This window comes from Cottoperca gobio, chromosome 16 (genome assembly GCF_900634415.1).
Source record: "Cottoperca gobio chromosome 16, fCotGob3.1, whole genome shotgun sequence".
Classification (NCBI taxonomy): Eukaryota; Metazoa; Chordata; class Actinopteri; order Perciformes; family Bovichtidae; genus Cottoperca; species Cottoperca gobio.
The window spans coordinates 8,470,143-8,487,839 of record NC_041370.1 but is presented as its reverse complement, the minus strand read 5'-3'; the positions used below and the strand labels follow the sequence as shown (position 1 = coordinate 8,487,839).

The 17,697-nt window shown below is 39.1% G+C and overlaps 1 protein-coding gene across 1 annotated transcript; it reads left to right on the top strand.

The window, feature by feature from the left end:
* The first annotated feature begins 7,523 nt into the window (after positions 1-7,523).
* ica1 (islet cell autoantigen 1) lies at positions 7,524-17,687 on the top strand. The gene is made up of 13 exons (XM_029450876.1): positions 7,524-7,949; positions 8,812-8,842; positions 8,958-9,129; positions 9,700-9,772; positions 9,951-10,074; positions 10,796-10,994; positions 11,803-11,928; positions 12,164-12,262; positions 12,527-12,627; positions 12,819-12,853; positions 13,339-13,602; positions 15,742-15,831; positions 16,211-17,687. The coding sequence occupies exons 1-13, from the start codon at positions 7,940-7,942 to the stop codon at positions 16,330-16,332; spliced, it is 1,446 nt and encodes a 481-aa protein (XP_029306736.1). The 5' UTR covers positions 7,524-7,939; the 3' UTR covers positions 16,333-17,687.
* Positions 17,688-17,697: the final 10 nt, after the last annotated feature.

Sequence of the window (17,697 nt, the reverse complement as noted above, 5' to 3'; positions counted from 1 at the left end):
ATTTTCCCTCACTCACAGATGAAAACGTTTAAAGTGTAAAACATCCTTTACGAGCCTTATTAATAAACAAATCACATTTTGTTTGCAGAAACAATCTACAGGAAATAAAAGATATATTACATTTAAAAAAAAAAACAACAAGCAATTGTCATTTTCAAACATGTCCTGCTGCACAATTCATTTCAAATCTGAGGCTGTAGCTGTCCTGGGGCACAGTTGTGTGTGAGGTATTGACATATTAAAGGCTCTATCAGACAATAGCTGGTGTTTTGTTTTTGTGTTTTTTTAAATCCCAAATAAATTACTCTCCTCAAAACACTATTACTCCTCCGGAAATGAAAACTCACTCATTGCAAATGTCTCATATCAGGTAAAAACTGGAGAGAATTAATTAACCTTTGTCATTTTAATTGCTTTAGTGACAGCTGTCCTTTGGTGCCGGAGCTATCCTAATGCACATACTGTGGGCTTGTCAATTACTTTCGCAGTGAATAGATTAAAACGCCACAGAGAATAGAGTCATTTCATTAGTCAGACTTAATGCCCCCCAGACATAACCAGGTACGAACACTTCACCCCTAAATATGCAGGAAAATGAACAATACTATTAAGCCCATATGAATCGAATGAATTGTGGCAACATGAAATTAAGTTTACGCTCTATTTAATTCTGCCCCATTGCTTATAATACAATTGCTATACATCTTTTTCTTTGGAAGGTTGTGATAATTAAGAACATTTTGAGGCTTTTAATAAAAGGTCTCGCAGACTGAAATGCAGGGCACCTGTGTGGCGCAGCTAATTGCTCTAATGGATGTTAGAATCGTAACGCTGTCAATTCTTACTGCACTGGATAATGGCTGACAGCGGCGGCTGTCTAATTCTCCCATTTTGCTGTTTGCACATCTATGATCTAATGCGTCTCAGCTCATCATGAATCTGAAAGAAATTAGGCGGCTTTCAAATATCTGTCAGCTGGATGTCTCGACTGCTTTTAGCACCAAATGCACAAATCTCCACTCTTTACCACATTAAATGAAGACGAGAGCCGTTTTCACATCATCAGGCAGCGAAACCTTTTCGACGGACTGTGAGGATTTTAAAAGTCATGCATGTTGAGTATCAGGAACAAAAAATAAGCTTAAATTCTCAGATTGTTGATGTGACAGAATCCCAATATTCCATGAAATAGTCAAGAATTCAACAGTTTGAGTGTCTTGTGCATTCATACGTAAAAATCAGTGGTCACTAAGGAAGACACACAATACTGGGTTACTTTACTCAGCATCCATTGGTAGAAATCCATTGGTTCACCAATCAAACCCAAACTAAAATATATATTAGTGTGGTTATAGGTCAGAGCCATATTATACCCGAGCACTTTTTTAAACTGTGACAGTTTTGAGATAAAACTTGAGCTTGTTGTCCAGCACTGGGTCAACATTGCCATTTTTCTGTTTGGGAAAATAACATTAACACTGGGCAAAAACAACCCGTTGTCTGGGGTTAGATTGGTTGGACGATTATACGAGTTGGATATTACTTGTCAGTATTTGCCATACTGAAACTAAACGTCAATTGAAAATAAACGTTTCTTATCAATTAATTGTTTTTATTATTTATAGGGCTGCAATTAACAGCTATTATGTTCATCATAAATTCATCTGTTGATTATTTCTTTCAATTAATAGTTATTACAAAAATGTGAAAAATGCCTATTGCAAGTGCATAGCTCAAGGGGACGTCTTCAAGGAGATTTGTTTTCTGACAAACAGTCCAAAATACAAAAATATTCCATTTATAATAAGATGAAATCAAGAAAAACAGAAGATTCTCACATTTTAGCAGCTGGAACCAGAATATATTCAGCCTTTTTGCCCAATGAAAGATTTAAAAGATACAAAATTCTGTCTTTTTATATAGTCCAAAATCAAAGATTTATGTCAAAGAGTTTTACAATCTGTTCAGCATACAACTCTTTCTATCCTTAGACCCTCAATTAAAATAAAGAATAAAAAAAGTAAAAAAGGACGGACGGACATGTACATAAAATACATTTATCAAGCAGGTCAAAAGGTCAAGCAGGTGTCGAAACATTATCTGGTTCCAGCTTCTCAAATGTTGAAAAATTGCTGCTTTTCTCGGTTTTCTATGGTTGTAAATGTAATATCTTTGGATAATGGACTGTTGAGCAAAACAAGTCATTTGAATATGTCACCAGGGGCTATGGGAAACTGTGATGGCCATTTTGCAAGACTTTCTGAACTTTAATGGACTAACAGATAAAGCAACTAGTAATTAAAACCTAATCAAGAGATTAATGGTTAATAAAAATAATAATTAGTTCAAGCCCTATATAAATCATCAGATTATAGGAGGACCTATGAATCCTCTATGAATTTAAATACAGTCTATGGTTTATCCTTTAGAGATAGAGGTACATTTCTTCTGGATTTGTACTTTATGTTTCGTGAAATTGATCATTTGAAAAGTTAATGTCTGATGTTATTAGTTGTATAAGACATAAAGGCAGACATATAGAGGGAACGGTAGGTGTTTAGAGCAATGCTCTGAAAACCATGTTTCAAGAATAGATGTTACAATGTTTTTCTTTACTCGATACAGCTGATCATAGTCATGCTTAGAAAACCTCCCAGCAGAACATAAGTATCCCTCCATTGACTTCAGTATCTTAGCACTAAGTTGCATTTGTTAAACTAATTTCTGCTCATCAGGTTTTCTCATTAGCTCTTTTGCCGGGGGACGTGAATATGCAGTTTCCCAATTCTTGTGAGAGGTAGCTTTATTAAACCAGACGCACAAGTAGTGATGTCAAAGGTGTGTGTGTGTTTTTTTTTTTTTAAATGACATGAGATATAAGAGGATTACATGGCTCATGAATATGGCCCGTTTCTATCCTCTGATTTATCACCTTTTTTTTTAATCTTATGCTATCAGAAATCCTCATCTCCGTCCATAACAGGCTGCCACACAACACAAAGACCGATGTTCTCGAGCCTGAATACCTCCGATTTCATTTCAGTTAAGAAACGAGAGAAGGGAGAATATTGTCTGATCAGTTGAACGTGTGTGTGTGTGTGTGTGTGTGTGTGTGTGTGTGTGTGTGTGTGTGTGTGTGCAACTGGTTGAAAATCTATTTATGTCACACAATGCCGTCAGTGTATATTCACTGAAACAACAGCAGGCAGAGGTGATGATTACTGAATTACACCTTGTCAAAAACTTCACTCAAGCATAGAGGTAAGGTGATGCTATTTATACTAGTTTTCTCCATTATTTACATCTTAAAAAGTGCCGCGAGAATCCCCAAGGCATTACATTTTACCACAACATCCTGATTATGTATCAACACATCAAGACTTTGCAGTCAGTGTTAATTGTACGTTCCCATACCAAAAGCTGTCCACGTGAAGAGTAGACCTTTTTCCACATGTCACAGTCTAAATATATAGCAGAGTTTTCCTTCACCGTGCTGCCTTTAAAACAGGCTGGCAGGTAAAACAATCAGGGCCGGCCTGCACCGGAGCCGGGGCTTCGTTTGCCATTGATTTATATCTTAAACAACCTCTCCTGGTGCTTCCACTGCTAAAGGTGAGACGCACAGCCAGTGTTTGTGACAGAGATGGACTAGGCGCGGTGGCAAGAGAGAGAGGGATGATGCGGTTTTAAAAAATGCATCACCATTAAATCAAAGAGTAACCTTGAATAAGTTCAGGCCGGTGCCAGCACGGTGACACGCTCTGCCCTCAGCGCTCGGTGCCACGGAGCATGCCAAACAGCGGGGGGGAGAGAGAGAGAGAGAGAGAGAGAGAGAGAGAGAGAGAGAGAGAGAACGCTGCAACGCTCCGATACAGGTTCGGCCTGTAGTGCTGGGTAGAGGTCCGGCTCCTCGCTGACCAAGGGCACCTTACACTGACATTTTGTCCAAGTTTGAGCTCAACATGTTATAGACAAATGAAATTAGTCTGAGGGACAGGGATGTCCTTGCAAACTGCCTCGGAAAAGTTGACAAAAAAAAATCCTTGATAATCGCTTGCTAATGAAAAAACGTGTGCACAGATGGTGCAGAATCACAAACCACGGGTTCAACATATGTGACTGTAGCTGCCTGATGTTTTGAATAAAACCTGCTCTGACCTTTTGTCTTTCCTCACATGTGTGCTTATATGTCCGGGAAGAAAGATGAAATAAAGGGTTTTAGGGTAAAGAAATGTTTTCACAATATGAATATGAGGTTCCTTTTATTATTCCGGTTTGCTGTAAAACAAACTCCCAAAGCTATTACATCGGTTTTAGCATAGAGCAGACTACAAAGCATTATTAGAGAGTAGCCTAGAGGAGGAAAAATTAAACCCCACTGGTCCTTCAGCTACAACAGCTGAACTTTACATATTACTTGCTCATGCAGATTACTAAATCAAGGAACTACATTTATTTACGCTTTTTAATAAAGCACTAAAGCCTCTGAGGAATTTATTTTTATTAAGACGCCTGGTAGAAAGGCTGTGCAACTGCTGAGTCCCTCCAAAGTACCCATATTTTCAGTAAATAATGTCTTCTGGTCCATTATGATACACATAAAACAGTTACTAGAGCATGAGGATGGACTGAAGTAGTGCGCATACATTAGAAATAAAAATGTGTTGCAAGGAAGAAACATCCTTTTAGATTAGATTTCTTGGCAGAAACTATCTGCGGTATATAACTTATTTTTAAATCTAACTTCCTCTCCACTTCTCCCACATTCATTGAGACATGTCATCCATCTATCTCGGCCTCCGGCTGCAGTAGTTCCTCGGCCATGAGTGGCTGCTGCAGCGGGGCTGTATTTCAGCATGTTGAAGTGCATGGAGAATTCCCATGAAGGGTAAGGGATTATGGATTTTGGCCTCTAAGCTGCCTGGATGCCCAGTGAGGATGTCTCTGAGCGTAGTAATCTTCAAACACCACGCAGAGTGATGAGTGGGCACTGAGGAGTTCTACTCAGGATCTAAATGTGTTCCAGCAAGTTACTGGTGAGAGAGACAGATAGAAAGAGAGAGAGAGAGCGAGAGAGAAAACACCATTTGGTGCAGAAATGGAAAGGATCGACTCAGTGGCTCCTTCAGGCAAGAGACACTTTTGATCCTGTGACCCGTTTTTGAGCTATAGTCTGTGTCAAAAACTCGCGCCGAGCAAGGGATCACATTGGAGTAGTGCAATTGTAAATGTCATGGTTCCCCATCACCACACATAACTGCGGATGGAAAAAGTCAATTGAGCCATTTTTGGGGTCAGGTCGGGCACTCTCGGGGGGGTTGCAAACGTTCATAATGAGGGCACGCTCAAGTCTGGTTTAGACTGTGTGTCCCAGAAAAATAGGACTCAATGTGTTGGCTGTTCTAGCATGAGCTTGTGTACAGTTGATGACAGAGGAATATGAAAGAAGTGGATTTCAAACTCAAAGAAATGTGTCACAAATGAAGCACAGAACACAAGTCGGAGTTAGGAAATGTCAGAGACGATCAATAGTGAAGCACGTCCCTGATCAATATCAGAAGAGCATTTCTCTGACTCCGTCTTGATTGAATTAAACCCCCAACAGCATCACTTAATTTAAGGCCCTGATTGTTTTCTGCCTTATTTAAGTGAACTCAAATTGCTTCGATAACATCTTGGATGTGAAGATAAGGTGGGTAAGTGCAGGAGGAGGATCAGATGGGGTGAAGGACACCAGTCTTTATGGAGATTATATTCTCTCTTTAAGAGACGCGTCTATCTGTCTGCTCGTATCACAAGCCTTGGGATGCTGTCAGGGGTCAGGGTTTGGAAGAGGGCCAAGCCATGCTGGAGAACTTCCTTTGGGTGAGTCTGACGGTACTACGATACTAAAGATGCAAAATAACCTGAACACATCATGCCCGTTTCCATAGAGGGTGAAAACGAGCTGCATTGTGCAGAACGTGACCTCAGGGTGTTCAAGGATCAAAGGGTTCGTCGTTCCTTTGGTGATAATCAAATTTAGTCTGCAAAGCTCTACATAAAACACATTTTCCAAATATAAATCCACAATCTGCTGCTTAAACATACTCCAGTGTGGTGATCAGTAAACGTGTCTGTATGCTGCTCACACACTCCTCCTGATACTGTCCAAGGCTACAAACAGGTACATCAATTTGTAGCATGACAAGAAATTCCCTTTAGGTGACAACCAAATGTACATGCTATTAGATCAGCTGCAGTATAGTGTGATGAAATAAATTGAAGCCAACAGATGAAAGCTCGGGGGCCCCACACAGGAGAGAGGAGACCATTAAAGGTGCACTGCCCTTCTTCTTTTTATGTTACAGTGCCATCCTTTGGACACATACAGAACTAAGCATTAGTAGATGTTTCATGTGCTGACTGATGGCGGAGTGAACGCTGACCTCTAACACTATTTGTTCTAATAAAGAGTAGAGCTGCTACTAAAGGTTGTTTTCATATTTGGTTAATCTGCCAATCACTTTCATGATTAAATCAGTGAAATCGTTTAGTTCATAACAGTGAAAAATAACAGTGAAAAATGCCGATCACAGCCCAAGTCCAAGGTGAGGTCTTCAAATGTTTTGCTTTGTCCAAAACTCAAAGATATTCAGGTCACAATGATAAAAAAAAAAACACAGAAGCACCAAATCCAAAGTTATTCATCAATTATCAAGATGGTTGCTATTTTAGTTTCGGTCAATCGATTGATCAAGTAATCAAATAATTGTTTCAGCTCCACTATAGATACTTTATAGCTGTCAATCATTTCTTCAAAGAAAATGACGTTTTTACAATTTATCATTTATAGAAAAATATTTTCACCATTTTACCGTCTATGAGTCATCTCCCATGTGAACCAGAACTGTAAAGTTGAAGCGCTGAAGAGTTGGGAGGTAATTCTGTGTGTTCATCACTACAACACCTTCCCCGTTCACATATATAGTTATGTGATTCATTACTAATTAATACATTACATTTAGTTTAGAGCAGGTTTAATGGGAACTTGGAAGTGACAGGAGTACTCAATGCAGCTCAGAGGGCACAAGGTTAAGGGTGGCAATAAAAAATTAATTATAATAAATTGCAGAACATACATGATTTTTTTATCTGCAGACTTTTCAATTTCGGAAGTAAATATATCTACTATCTCATATCATTATAACACATTTCCAGTGTCAGACACATAAACTCTACTCTCCATTGTCTCGCTGTTGGACTGATTTATATGTTGTTATATATTGTTTTATGTTTTTCATTATGTATTGTGGATACACACACTATACACAATATATATACATTGTACTATATATACATTTCTTTATTTATCTGTACTTATGTCTGTCCTCTGTGCTGCTACAATCCACGGATTTAACACTCTGGGGATCAATGAAGGCTTATTTATTGTATCTTATCAATAATGTCAATAATCAATAAAAAAGAAAACAAAGCCTTTACTGGGTCTTTGCAATTTGTATTATTTTTATCGTCTGATTGTATTTGTCTTAATGCAGTGCTGACATGTTTTTAATCCTGGTTGTATCATGTAAATAACTTTGAAACTTTGTTTTGCAAAGTGCTTTATAAATAAAGTTGATTTTTTTTTTGTTGCAATTATTATTAATGTCTAATCATCATTAATGTTTGCTATTCTACAACCATGAAACACAAACACCCAGTTACGCACGAGACAATTGGTGCCTATATTAGTAATATATGTTTGCACGAGACAAACATCTGAACGTGATGCGCGCAGAATCAGGGGAGCGCACCCTGAATGACGTCAGCGTGCTGGAGTGAATGAGCAGCTGTGTGTACACACACACACACACACACAGTACAGCAGGGCCTACAGCCAGAGCTGCGGTGTGAGCAGCGATGGGTGGAATTTAAGGAGCTTTTTTTTTTTTAATACATGTTATCAGGTACGTGTGCACCATTCTGTGCTTTTTAATTTGATATTCGCGCATTTAAATTGTGATATTTGTGTGATATCCAACGCGCAATGCTTGGTTTCCGCACAGTGAAGTGAGACAGGCATTGTGTATATGTTGGTGCGGGGCGGATGTATTGTACTCATATACGTCTTTATGCGCTGGTTAAATCACAATTAAGTGCATAGTAATCAAAATGCATTTCTTCTTCGTTCTTGAGGTGCCGCGTTTATCGCGTCATCACATTAAAATGAGTCGTGACGACGCTCGAGCTGTTTGTAAAGATGAGTAATTATGCATGTCCTCCCTGATGGACAGCAGGTTATGCGCTTCACGAAAGCATGTGTTGTCTTTCTAAACATCTACTCTGGGAGGTGAAATGTTCTCTAGTTAATGTTTGAACGCAGCTGGGAGGGTAGAAATACAAATAAGACCTCAGTCACACCTTATTATGACTCAAACAGAGGTCAGTTATCACGGTATGCTCCAGTCAGTAGGTTTAAGTCTCTTGCTTGAGGTGTTCAGTGGTGTATACTTCTGCTCCATACATTTCAGAGAAATATTGTACTTTTTACTCCACTACACTTATTTGACAACATTAGTTACTTTGCTCGGTTGTAACCTTTCAGTTTTGATGAAAACACTGATTTCACAGTAAATATTAGATACAGAAGTACATATTCTGTAATGTACAGTATTATTATTATTATTATTACACATAGAAAACATGGAGCTGCAGGTTATCGAAAAGTAATATACAAATGTGTGTTACATCTGTCCCCAGGCCCCGTTACATATTCCTAACTACATCTGCTACCCAGTAGGTATTTAAATTGCTCTACTGTCTCCACAGGTCATCTCAAAACAATGGAAGGAGGAAATTTGTGAGTACATATGTATATAACTCTGTGTCGACAGTCAGTTTCAAACCAATCAATGAGTTTATACAGTTCGTCCAAGGACAGTCACAACATTGGTCCAACCTCTGTGTCTTCGCAGTGGCTACTCCCAAGACTATCTTGACCGCTTCATCCAAAGCCAAGACTCGTCCGTGGTGAACAAGTTCCAGCAGAAGTACTGGAAAACAAAACAGACGCTCATCAAGGTCACCGGGAAGAAAGAGGACGAACATGTGGTGGCGTCGGACGCAGATCTGGACGGCAAGCTGGAGGTGAGGAGGAATATGAAACTGTCATAGTTTTGATGAGTGAGGGAACAGAGAGTCAGGCCGCAGTCTGCACATCGCAGAAACATTAAGAAACACTGGAGAAACTTCCCCTCAGGCAGACTCTGCAGTGACTTAAATGGCTTTTTGATTCACACAATGCCAGTATTTGCTTGAGGCTTAAAAAGGTACATTAGGCTGCCTCTCCACCCACCATCATCTAGGCCTCCATTTCAGGAGTGAAGTGAGTTTAATGGCTGAAATCGATACTTTAGAAAAGCCGGGGAAAAAAACGCAGCATTAATTTAGGCCAGGGCCTCGATAAGCATGGCGATAAACTGGATATCTATGTACCAGATCAGACCCGTTGTAAAGCTTTCATGTGACATTTTAACACTTCTACTTTGACCTCATGAAGGCCTTAGTGTTGCATTGTAGATACAACTTCTTCAAATCAAGAAAGTATCATACACATAACTGGATATCTGTGGTTTGTCTTATTAAAAAACAAAGCTCAGGGCATATTCAGGCAACAAGTCTTACTTAACTGAGTAACTTTGTTCTTCTACTCCGCAGGTCTTCCACTCTGTCCAGAGAACATGCATGGAGCTGCTGAAGGTCATCGAGCAGTATCAGAGGAGGATCTGCTGTAAGTATTTGGTGGAAATAGAAACTCTAAACTACTAATGAAAGTATGAACTGTCCACAGAATGCATGCACGCTCACATTTCAGAAATATCAGTGCAAATGTAAATATGTAATCTTATTTACAAGAGCCATTATACCCTTTGGACACACAATCATGAATATCCATCTGTACTACGCAGTCCTTTCCCAAGAGGAGAACGAGCTGGGTCGCTTCCTGCGCTCCCAGGGCTCGCAGGATAAAACCCGGGCTGGAAAGATCATGCAGGCCACCGGGAAAGCACTCTGCTTCTCTTCCCAACAGAGGTAGGCGACACACGAAAAGATGGTCAGCGTGTGCATGATGATGTACGCTACAAACATCCAGATAATTCTCACGAGAGTTACAGCTGCACTAGAAACGTTTTTGCATGTAAAAGGTAACTGTCTCAGCTAATATCCCCAAAAGGAATATGGAGAGTGTCTTGTAATCCTGGAGTTATGTTAGGAGAGTTTCACCGGCAGGATTCGATTCATCACAGTTACAGAGCAGACGATGTTTCCTCACGGCAGAGACACTTACTTACTTACAATATGAAGATTTCATTTATTTGATTTGTGAATCTGTGCCACAATCTGCTAACTGGTCAAATGAATCAAAAAAAACAACCACACGTAATGTTTGATGACACTCAAGTTAAGTGTAATATTATCATAATATCATATTACAGGACACAAAAGGTGAAGATGACCAAGAGGATTGTTAGCCTCCATGTTCTGCTAGACTTGAAATCTCCACTTATCCTGGTGTTTAGAGTTTGCTTTGTTTCTTTACAAAGATGGATCAACAAACGTTTGTTGAACTGATCTCTCTTTGCGAGACACTTTCAAGTGTTTGCCCTACTGGGGTTGGAAGAGCAACTTTCCTTTGTGACGTTGAATGATTCAGCAGACTGTATTTTGCACTATAAAAGGTCAAAATAGGTTTTGTTGCCAGGATTGTTTACGGCATGAGCTAGTAACGTCTAAAACTTTATCTCCCATACAGATTGGCTCTGAGGAACCCTCTGGTCCGTTTGTACCAGGAGGTGGAAACATTTCGCTATCGAGCGATCTCAGACACATGGCTGACGGTGAATCGAATGGAGCAGTCCAGGACTGAATACCGCGGAGCGCTGCTTTGGATGAAGGACGTATCTCAGGAGCTGGATCCAGATACTCACAAACAGATGGAGAAATTTCGCAAGGTTTGTCCGTCACGCAGGACGGGAGGCAGAATCAGACGTCAGACAAATTAGCCTTTTTCCGCAGCAGACATTCTGACAGGTGTAACTAACAACATAAGTCATATCTGCGTTTCATGTAGTTTTGCCTTCTTCATTGCTCCGATAATGTTGTTATTTGCACTTGCTTCCTGCTATGACAGGTCAATATGTCTTGTGTGAAAAACAAATCTATACGCCTGTACAAATTAATTGCTTAAAGGTGTTTTGCTGCCAGAGCGACATAAAAACTGAAATAATGTCAGAAACCTGTCAACACAGTGCGAGGTAGAAAGGTTAAATATTGCTCCGACAAGCTATCTGCTGTAAGACTGCGACTATTTGTTGTTATCATTAATTAATCTGTCAATTAGTTTTTCAATTAAATGTTCTGTCTAAAAAAAAATGTCAGGAAACATTGTCCATCACAAGCTCTCAGAGCCCGAGGGAGACACGTCTGCTTTATACGTCTGTATGCTTCATGCCCAAAGATGTTCAAAATATCATCAACTAACTAATTGACATAGTTTCATAGTTATAGTTTCAGCTGCAATACTGAACACAAACAGTACAAAGCAGGGGGAAAGAATGCCACTAGAGGGCAGAACACACCACCCAATGTCGGTCCACTGATTACAACTCGTAGGCTTGTGTATCAAGAACCCAGCGTGCTCTTTTCTGCTTCCACTCGTGAACTCTAGTGTTTGTGTTTTCACTGTTCGAACCTGTGTGGTACATAATACTGGGTGCTTATCTTTCAGTTGGAACATTTTTCTTATCCGTTGCATCTCAGGTTCAGATGCAGGTGCGCACTACCAAAACAAGCTTTGACAAACTGAAGAACGATGTCTGCCAGAAAGTCGACCTGCTGGGAGCCAGTCGCTGCAATCTCCTCTCTCACGTTTTAACCACATATCAGGTACAACACACATACCAGTTGTTTGCAATACACTCCGTTGATCTTAAATAGGATGTTTATCAAAAGGCTCTACCACATGCGGTTTAATCAGGAAGGAAGACAAACAGGAAGGGAACAAAGACCCTGGATTGTGAGGTTTAACATCGCGAGGTGACACGGAGAAACACATGATGTGAATCACTGCATCAGATGTTACCGGCTGAACATGTGGCCTCGGCTTGTTCTTCTGTTTCAGACAACACTTCTGCACTTCTGGGAGAAGACATCCCACACCATGGCAGCCATTCATGAGAGCTTCAAGGGCTCTCAGCATTATGAGTTCTCCACTCTTAAGGTCAGAGAGCATCTTGACTTGTACAGATGAGATCTCAATCAATCTGTATTTATGTAGCCCAATATCACAAATTACACATTTGTCTCAGGGGGTTTTACAGACTGTACAGAATACGACATCCTCTGTGCTTTGACCCTCGCAGCGCACAAGGAAAAACTCCCTAAAAGAAAATTCAAATGGGGGAAGAAAAAAGTAAATTCACTGTAGCTTTACATCTGGAGAATCGGCCAATAACTATAATCAGTGACTTGGTGATTATTTCAGACTCTACAAGGCCCCATGGACAAGATGACTAAGAAGAAGGGGAAGAAGAAAATAAAAGCAGAGGCCGAAGATAGAAAGAAAGCCGAGACCTCAGACGATCAGTGAGTTATCTCATCTTGATCTTTCCTCACGCAAGTAGACCAAACACGTGCATGCCAACAGTCATAACTGAGAATGTGTTTAGAAATACCCAACCAGTCTGGACTGAATATAAACACGGTGTTTCTACACACCTGCTGCTTTATGTTTGGGTAAATGGTATAATCTGATCGTCTGTTTTTCATATTTACAGACTCATCTCACTGGTAAATGAAAACACCAGAGAAGGTAAAAGACGATACTATTACATCTATATAACTGCAATATGTCTTTACGGTATTATAGCATATGGAAATAAACTGCAACTAACAATCATTTTCATCACGTGATCGTCTGCTGATTATTTTCTTGATTAATTGATCAGTCTATGAAATTTACAAAAAGAGAAAGTTGCTTGTTTTTTCAGACCAAGAGTCCGAAACTCAAAGATATTCTGTCTACTATAATAAAAGATATTAACATTTGAGAAGCTGGAACTGGTAACCTTTTGGGCATTTTCACCAAGTAAAAAGACTAATCGACTTTTAAAAAGGTTGTTTCAGCTCTTGCTCATTTAGAAATATCAAACACCTATGCCTCCCATTTACAAAAGCAAAACACTCCAATATGCAAAAAAGCGGCCAAATGACATCATCAGTAACATTACCATATTGTTATAATATAATTATGCATTATTGCTCAAGTCCTCTGATCACTCTGCCTGATCATTGCAGGGAATGGAGATAATCTCTCTGCCTGCCCAGAGTTAGAGGGAGAGGAGAAGGACAGCATGGCTTTACTGAATGAGATCCTGGGCAGTATGTCTGTGGATGAGAGCGACTTCTCTCAAGAGTGGACCGAAGTGTTCGGAGACGGCGGGGAGGGAACGAGCGCAGCATCAGGCAGACCAGCGGAGGACCGACTAAAGGAAGACTCCTTCTTTCTACCATCTCAGCTGTTGGATCAGAGCTTGAATAATCTGCACTATTCCCTCTCAGGTCAGAACAAACTGTATGTGTGAGCCAGAGAAGAAGCTACATGGAGCTAAAAAAAGTTTTTTGTATCAAATTGGGACCATTTGAGGTTTCCACCATCAAGGAGAACTTGCTAAAACATCTACTATAGCCACAATTATCCTAATTTAATGATGTACTTAGGGGAAATAAATATGCCTGAAAACTAAATAATAAGTTAAATTCAGTTTCCATGAATGCGTGCATTAACAAATGCAAAAGTATTAGCTGCTTTTTCGCCATTGTAACTATTTCCACACAGGGAAAGTGTCTTTAAACTGATTTATCCCACGTCTGTCAATGTAATAGAAGGAGGTTATAATAACATGGCATATACTGTAGATTTGCTTACCAGTAGGTAATTGCCAACGACTTTCCATTTCATCTGGGCCTGGGCACTGGCTGCTAGCACCTCATCTGGTTTAGTTGATTTGGTTTGGTGTTTGGAGGGTTGTGAGAAGCCCCATTATAAAGCTAAAAAGACATGAAAACCTACAAATGCATGTGTGAAATTATAAAGCTGACATTTCAGTGTAGTATAATAGTTCTGAATTTATTTTATTTAATTAGCTAATAGTTTAGCATGTGTGTGACTATAAACTATAGTTCCTGCATGATCCAGAGTCACAGCGTAGTGTCGGTAAGAAAAAAAAAAAAAAAAAAAAAAAAAAGGAAGTCTGGAATTCTTCAACTCAAGTTGAGAAATAGCATACAGGTCTATGGGATGCGAGGCAGGCAAGATGGCAATGAGTTTTGAAAAGGGAGGCCAACATGCTTGAATTTAATTGGAACCACAGCTTGGAGCCCAAATAACGCGACCGCAAAAGTAAAAACAATCACGTACTGTATGTAGTCCCAGGAAGTGTCAACATAATTCGATCAGACCTGTATGAATGTAGAGAACGTGGTAAAAGTATAGAATGATTTTAAAGCACTGAATGAGAATTAAAGCCAATTCAAGCAGGAGTCGCTCTGTCAGTGCAGGTGGAGGCCGAACGAGCAGGGACAGATTTGTGATCGCAAAATAACATCAGGTGCTCAACACTAATTTAACACTTACCTCTGTGCTCTCAAAGCTTGTCTTACGCCTACTGATCTACACTCAAATTAATTTTGCTGCAGATTTTAAAGAGCTGTCGATGAAACTAGTCTGTGAGAGAGGTCGTGATCTTGAGAACCAAAGTTTTCTGGTTGTTATAAAAGATATTGCAGGAAGAGCAGCGCAGGTGTAGCACCTCAAAAAGAGTTGGTGATATGACCAAGTTATCAATGAAGTAACTCCTGTAAGAAGCATCACATGGGCAGCAGAGACCAAAGCTACTGACCTCCATTTAACCCAAACATTAAAGCCCAAAAACATGCAAATCCTGGAAGGAATTTCTTTTTTTTTTTTTTTTTTTTTTATAAACGAACTGATTTTGACCATGCGGCCCAAACTGTGTGATCGAAAGTAAAATGGCTCGAGACCAAGAATGTGAAACAAAGCTATAACAAATCTTCAAGGAGGAAAATCCCCTAAATCCTCGTGAGTCAAGCACATTCAGATGCAAGACTTCAAGCTGCAGTCACACTAAAAGAATTTAAACTAAAACAATTGATAACATTTCTAGAGGGTTTTCTTGTCAAAAAAAGGTTTTATGCATTCAAAATGTCTGCTTCAACATCAGTACTGGCTGAACATGTAAATAAGGGACTTATTGGGTCTAATAAAAGGTAACACAAGTAGAGGATGCCGGAGCTGAAATACCATATTGCACTAGTACAAATATCCAAAGGATTCAAAAGGTTATTTGGTCCTTTAAGCCTGTTGGGAACTTATTTGTCCTCCATGGAGGCATTTAGTGTTGCTCCATACTGCATCTTCTGGATCCACAAAAGGATAAAAGCTAAATAAATTAGCCTGAAACAAGACGTCAAAGTTGTAATTGTAGTTGTTTTTGGCCTGTAATAAACCACTAATAATGTCAGAAGTGATTTTGCAGTGATGAATGTTTTTGATTATTATAAACGTCCACATCAGCGAGTGTGTGAGAACAGTGTGATGATTTATTTGTTGAATCATGTTTTGGCAAGTTAAGCGTCCCCTGCTGATTAATCTAAAAATCTGCGTTGTCTCCATTTCAGATTGCGCCGGGATCATTCCACAGCCCGTCGCCCAGGCAACGCAGCACTCATCTGGAGCCAATCAGAACCCTTCTAAGCCAGCAGTGAAAGGTAGGTCGGGGCCAGATGAGTAAAACAGATGAAAAGACTTGAAAGAGACGTATCCAACTGAATCCTGTGTTTATGAGTACTTTCAAATTACTTTTCGGTTGTTTTCATTCATAATTTTCAACCAGTCTTGAAGTCTTTTGCGGAACATTTCCTCAATTTTGTTTTCACCCAAGCACCACTTACAAGATAAAGAATGTACCAGGGACCCCTTATGCATCTCCTGTGGAACAACCTATTTTTTACACTTAGTTATGTGAAAGAAAGATGTATTTAAACATATTTGTTAAATTAAAAAATTATATTATTATAAGTTTAAAAATGTAAATATTATTGGTTGAATGAAGCCTTTTTATTCTTATTAAATAAACTCATTTTACAGAGAAAGAGGGGACGTCAAAAGACCTCTCAGCGTGGTTCAACCTGTTTGCCGACTTGGACCCGCTCTCCAATCCCGATGCGGTCGGCAAAACTGACGCGGAGCACGAACTTCACAACGCATAGTTCTTCGTCAGCGTCATGGTGATCTGAAATGGGTACAACAGAATATAGCTTTCCCACATTACCAGAGAGAAATCTGATCAACCACACACACACACACACACACACACACACAGACACAAATCATCTTCTATTTAGACTTCAAGTAGATATAGAGCTGAAACAATTAGTTGATTAATTACAGTAAATCAACAGATAATTAACAAGCAAATTGACCAAGAATACCAAATATGTGTGAGGATTTATTTATGATATATGGTAGTAAACTGAATATCTTTGGGTTTTAGACTTGGTCAAAAAGAAAGAATGTAAAATTAGAAGCGTTTTCACTTGTTAAAGACCAAACGGTTAATTATCATAATGATTGTAATGACTTACTATATCCTATAAATAAAAAAAGATAGTTCCTTTAGAACTAAAACAATGGTACATTGTAATGATAAAATGTCTTATTATAACGATACACATATATTGTTCTAAACAAGAGAAATGTTCCTGTTATAACAAGAAGCTGATCAGATTTGTTTCTCTTGGTGACAGTATTGCGCTGCCGTGTCCCACAAACAACTAGCAGCTCTTTCATTTGGGTTAAACATGTTTCGCATGAATACCTCAGTATGAGATTCGCAACAAGAAGCCTTTGACATGAGCGGCCTTGGAAATCTGTAGTCTTCAGTAGCATCCATGCCTTATTTCTGATTCTCATTACTGAAGATTGCAAACAGGCAAAACTACACGATAGTGGACAACAACATGGCAAAAAGATCACAGTGACTGAACTTGACTGACAATTACTGGCAACTATTTGAACAAAGAGCCAAAAAAAGGTTTCCTTTTTAAGATTTATGCTTTTGGATTTGTTTGCTACATGCTGTATTTGAATATATCCCAGAAAAATACACATATCATTCATGTTTTACTGCATGTTGCATGTTTAGTATCTAGTAAAAGTGTGATTGAATGAACAATGCGTGAGATTTCTTTTCATGAATTTATTTAGCCCACTTATTGGCTTTCATGGGAAATATATGCAGTTTTCATTGGACTGATTTCAGAGCCCAACTAAACTGAAAGTTAGATGATCATGAAAATACAATATTATACCGATTTTGACCAGAATGCTGCATAAATGATATCAGAGTAAACGCCTTAATCTAATCACAAATCAACAATATAGAACCTCATCATCATTATTATTATTGGCTTCCTCATAACGTATATTGATTGTGAATCTATTTTGTTGCAACTTTGATGTTCAAGCCATGTGACATTTGTTAATATTTAAAATCATAACCTTACCTCGACTCCTACTTGTATTTAAATGCCACGTTTCTGAATACTGATATTATTTGTCGATGTGTCCGTCTT

Bases quoted from the DNA above. Each gene is read 5' to 3' on its own strand.
- ica1 (XM_029450876.1), top strand. The intron at 12,263-12,526 runs GTCAGAGAGCAT...TGATTATTTCAG, and splicing joins ATGAGTTCTCCACTCTTAAG to ACTCTACAAGGCCCCATGGA. The intron at 15,832-16,210 runs GTAGGTCGGGGC...CTCATTTTACAG, and splicing joins TTCTAAGCCAGCAGTGAAAG to AGAAAGAGGGGACGTCAAAA.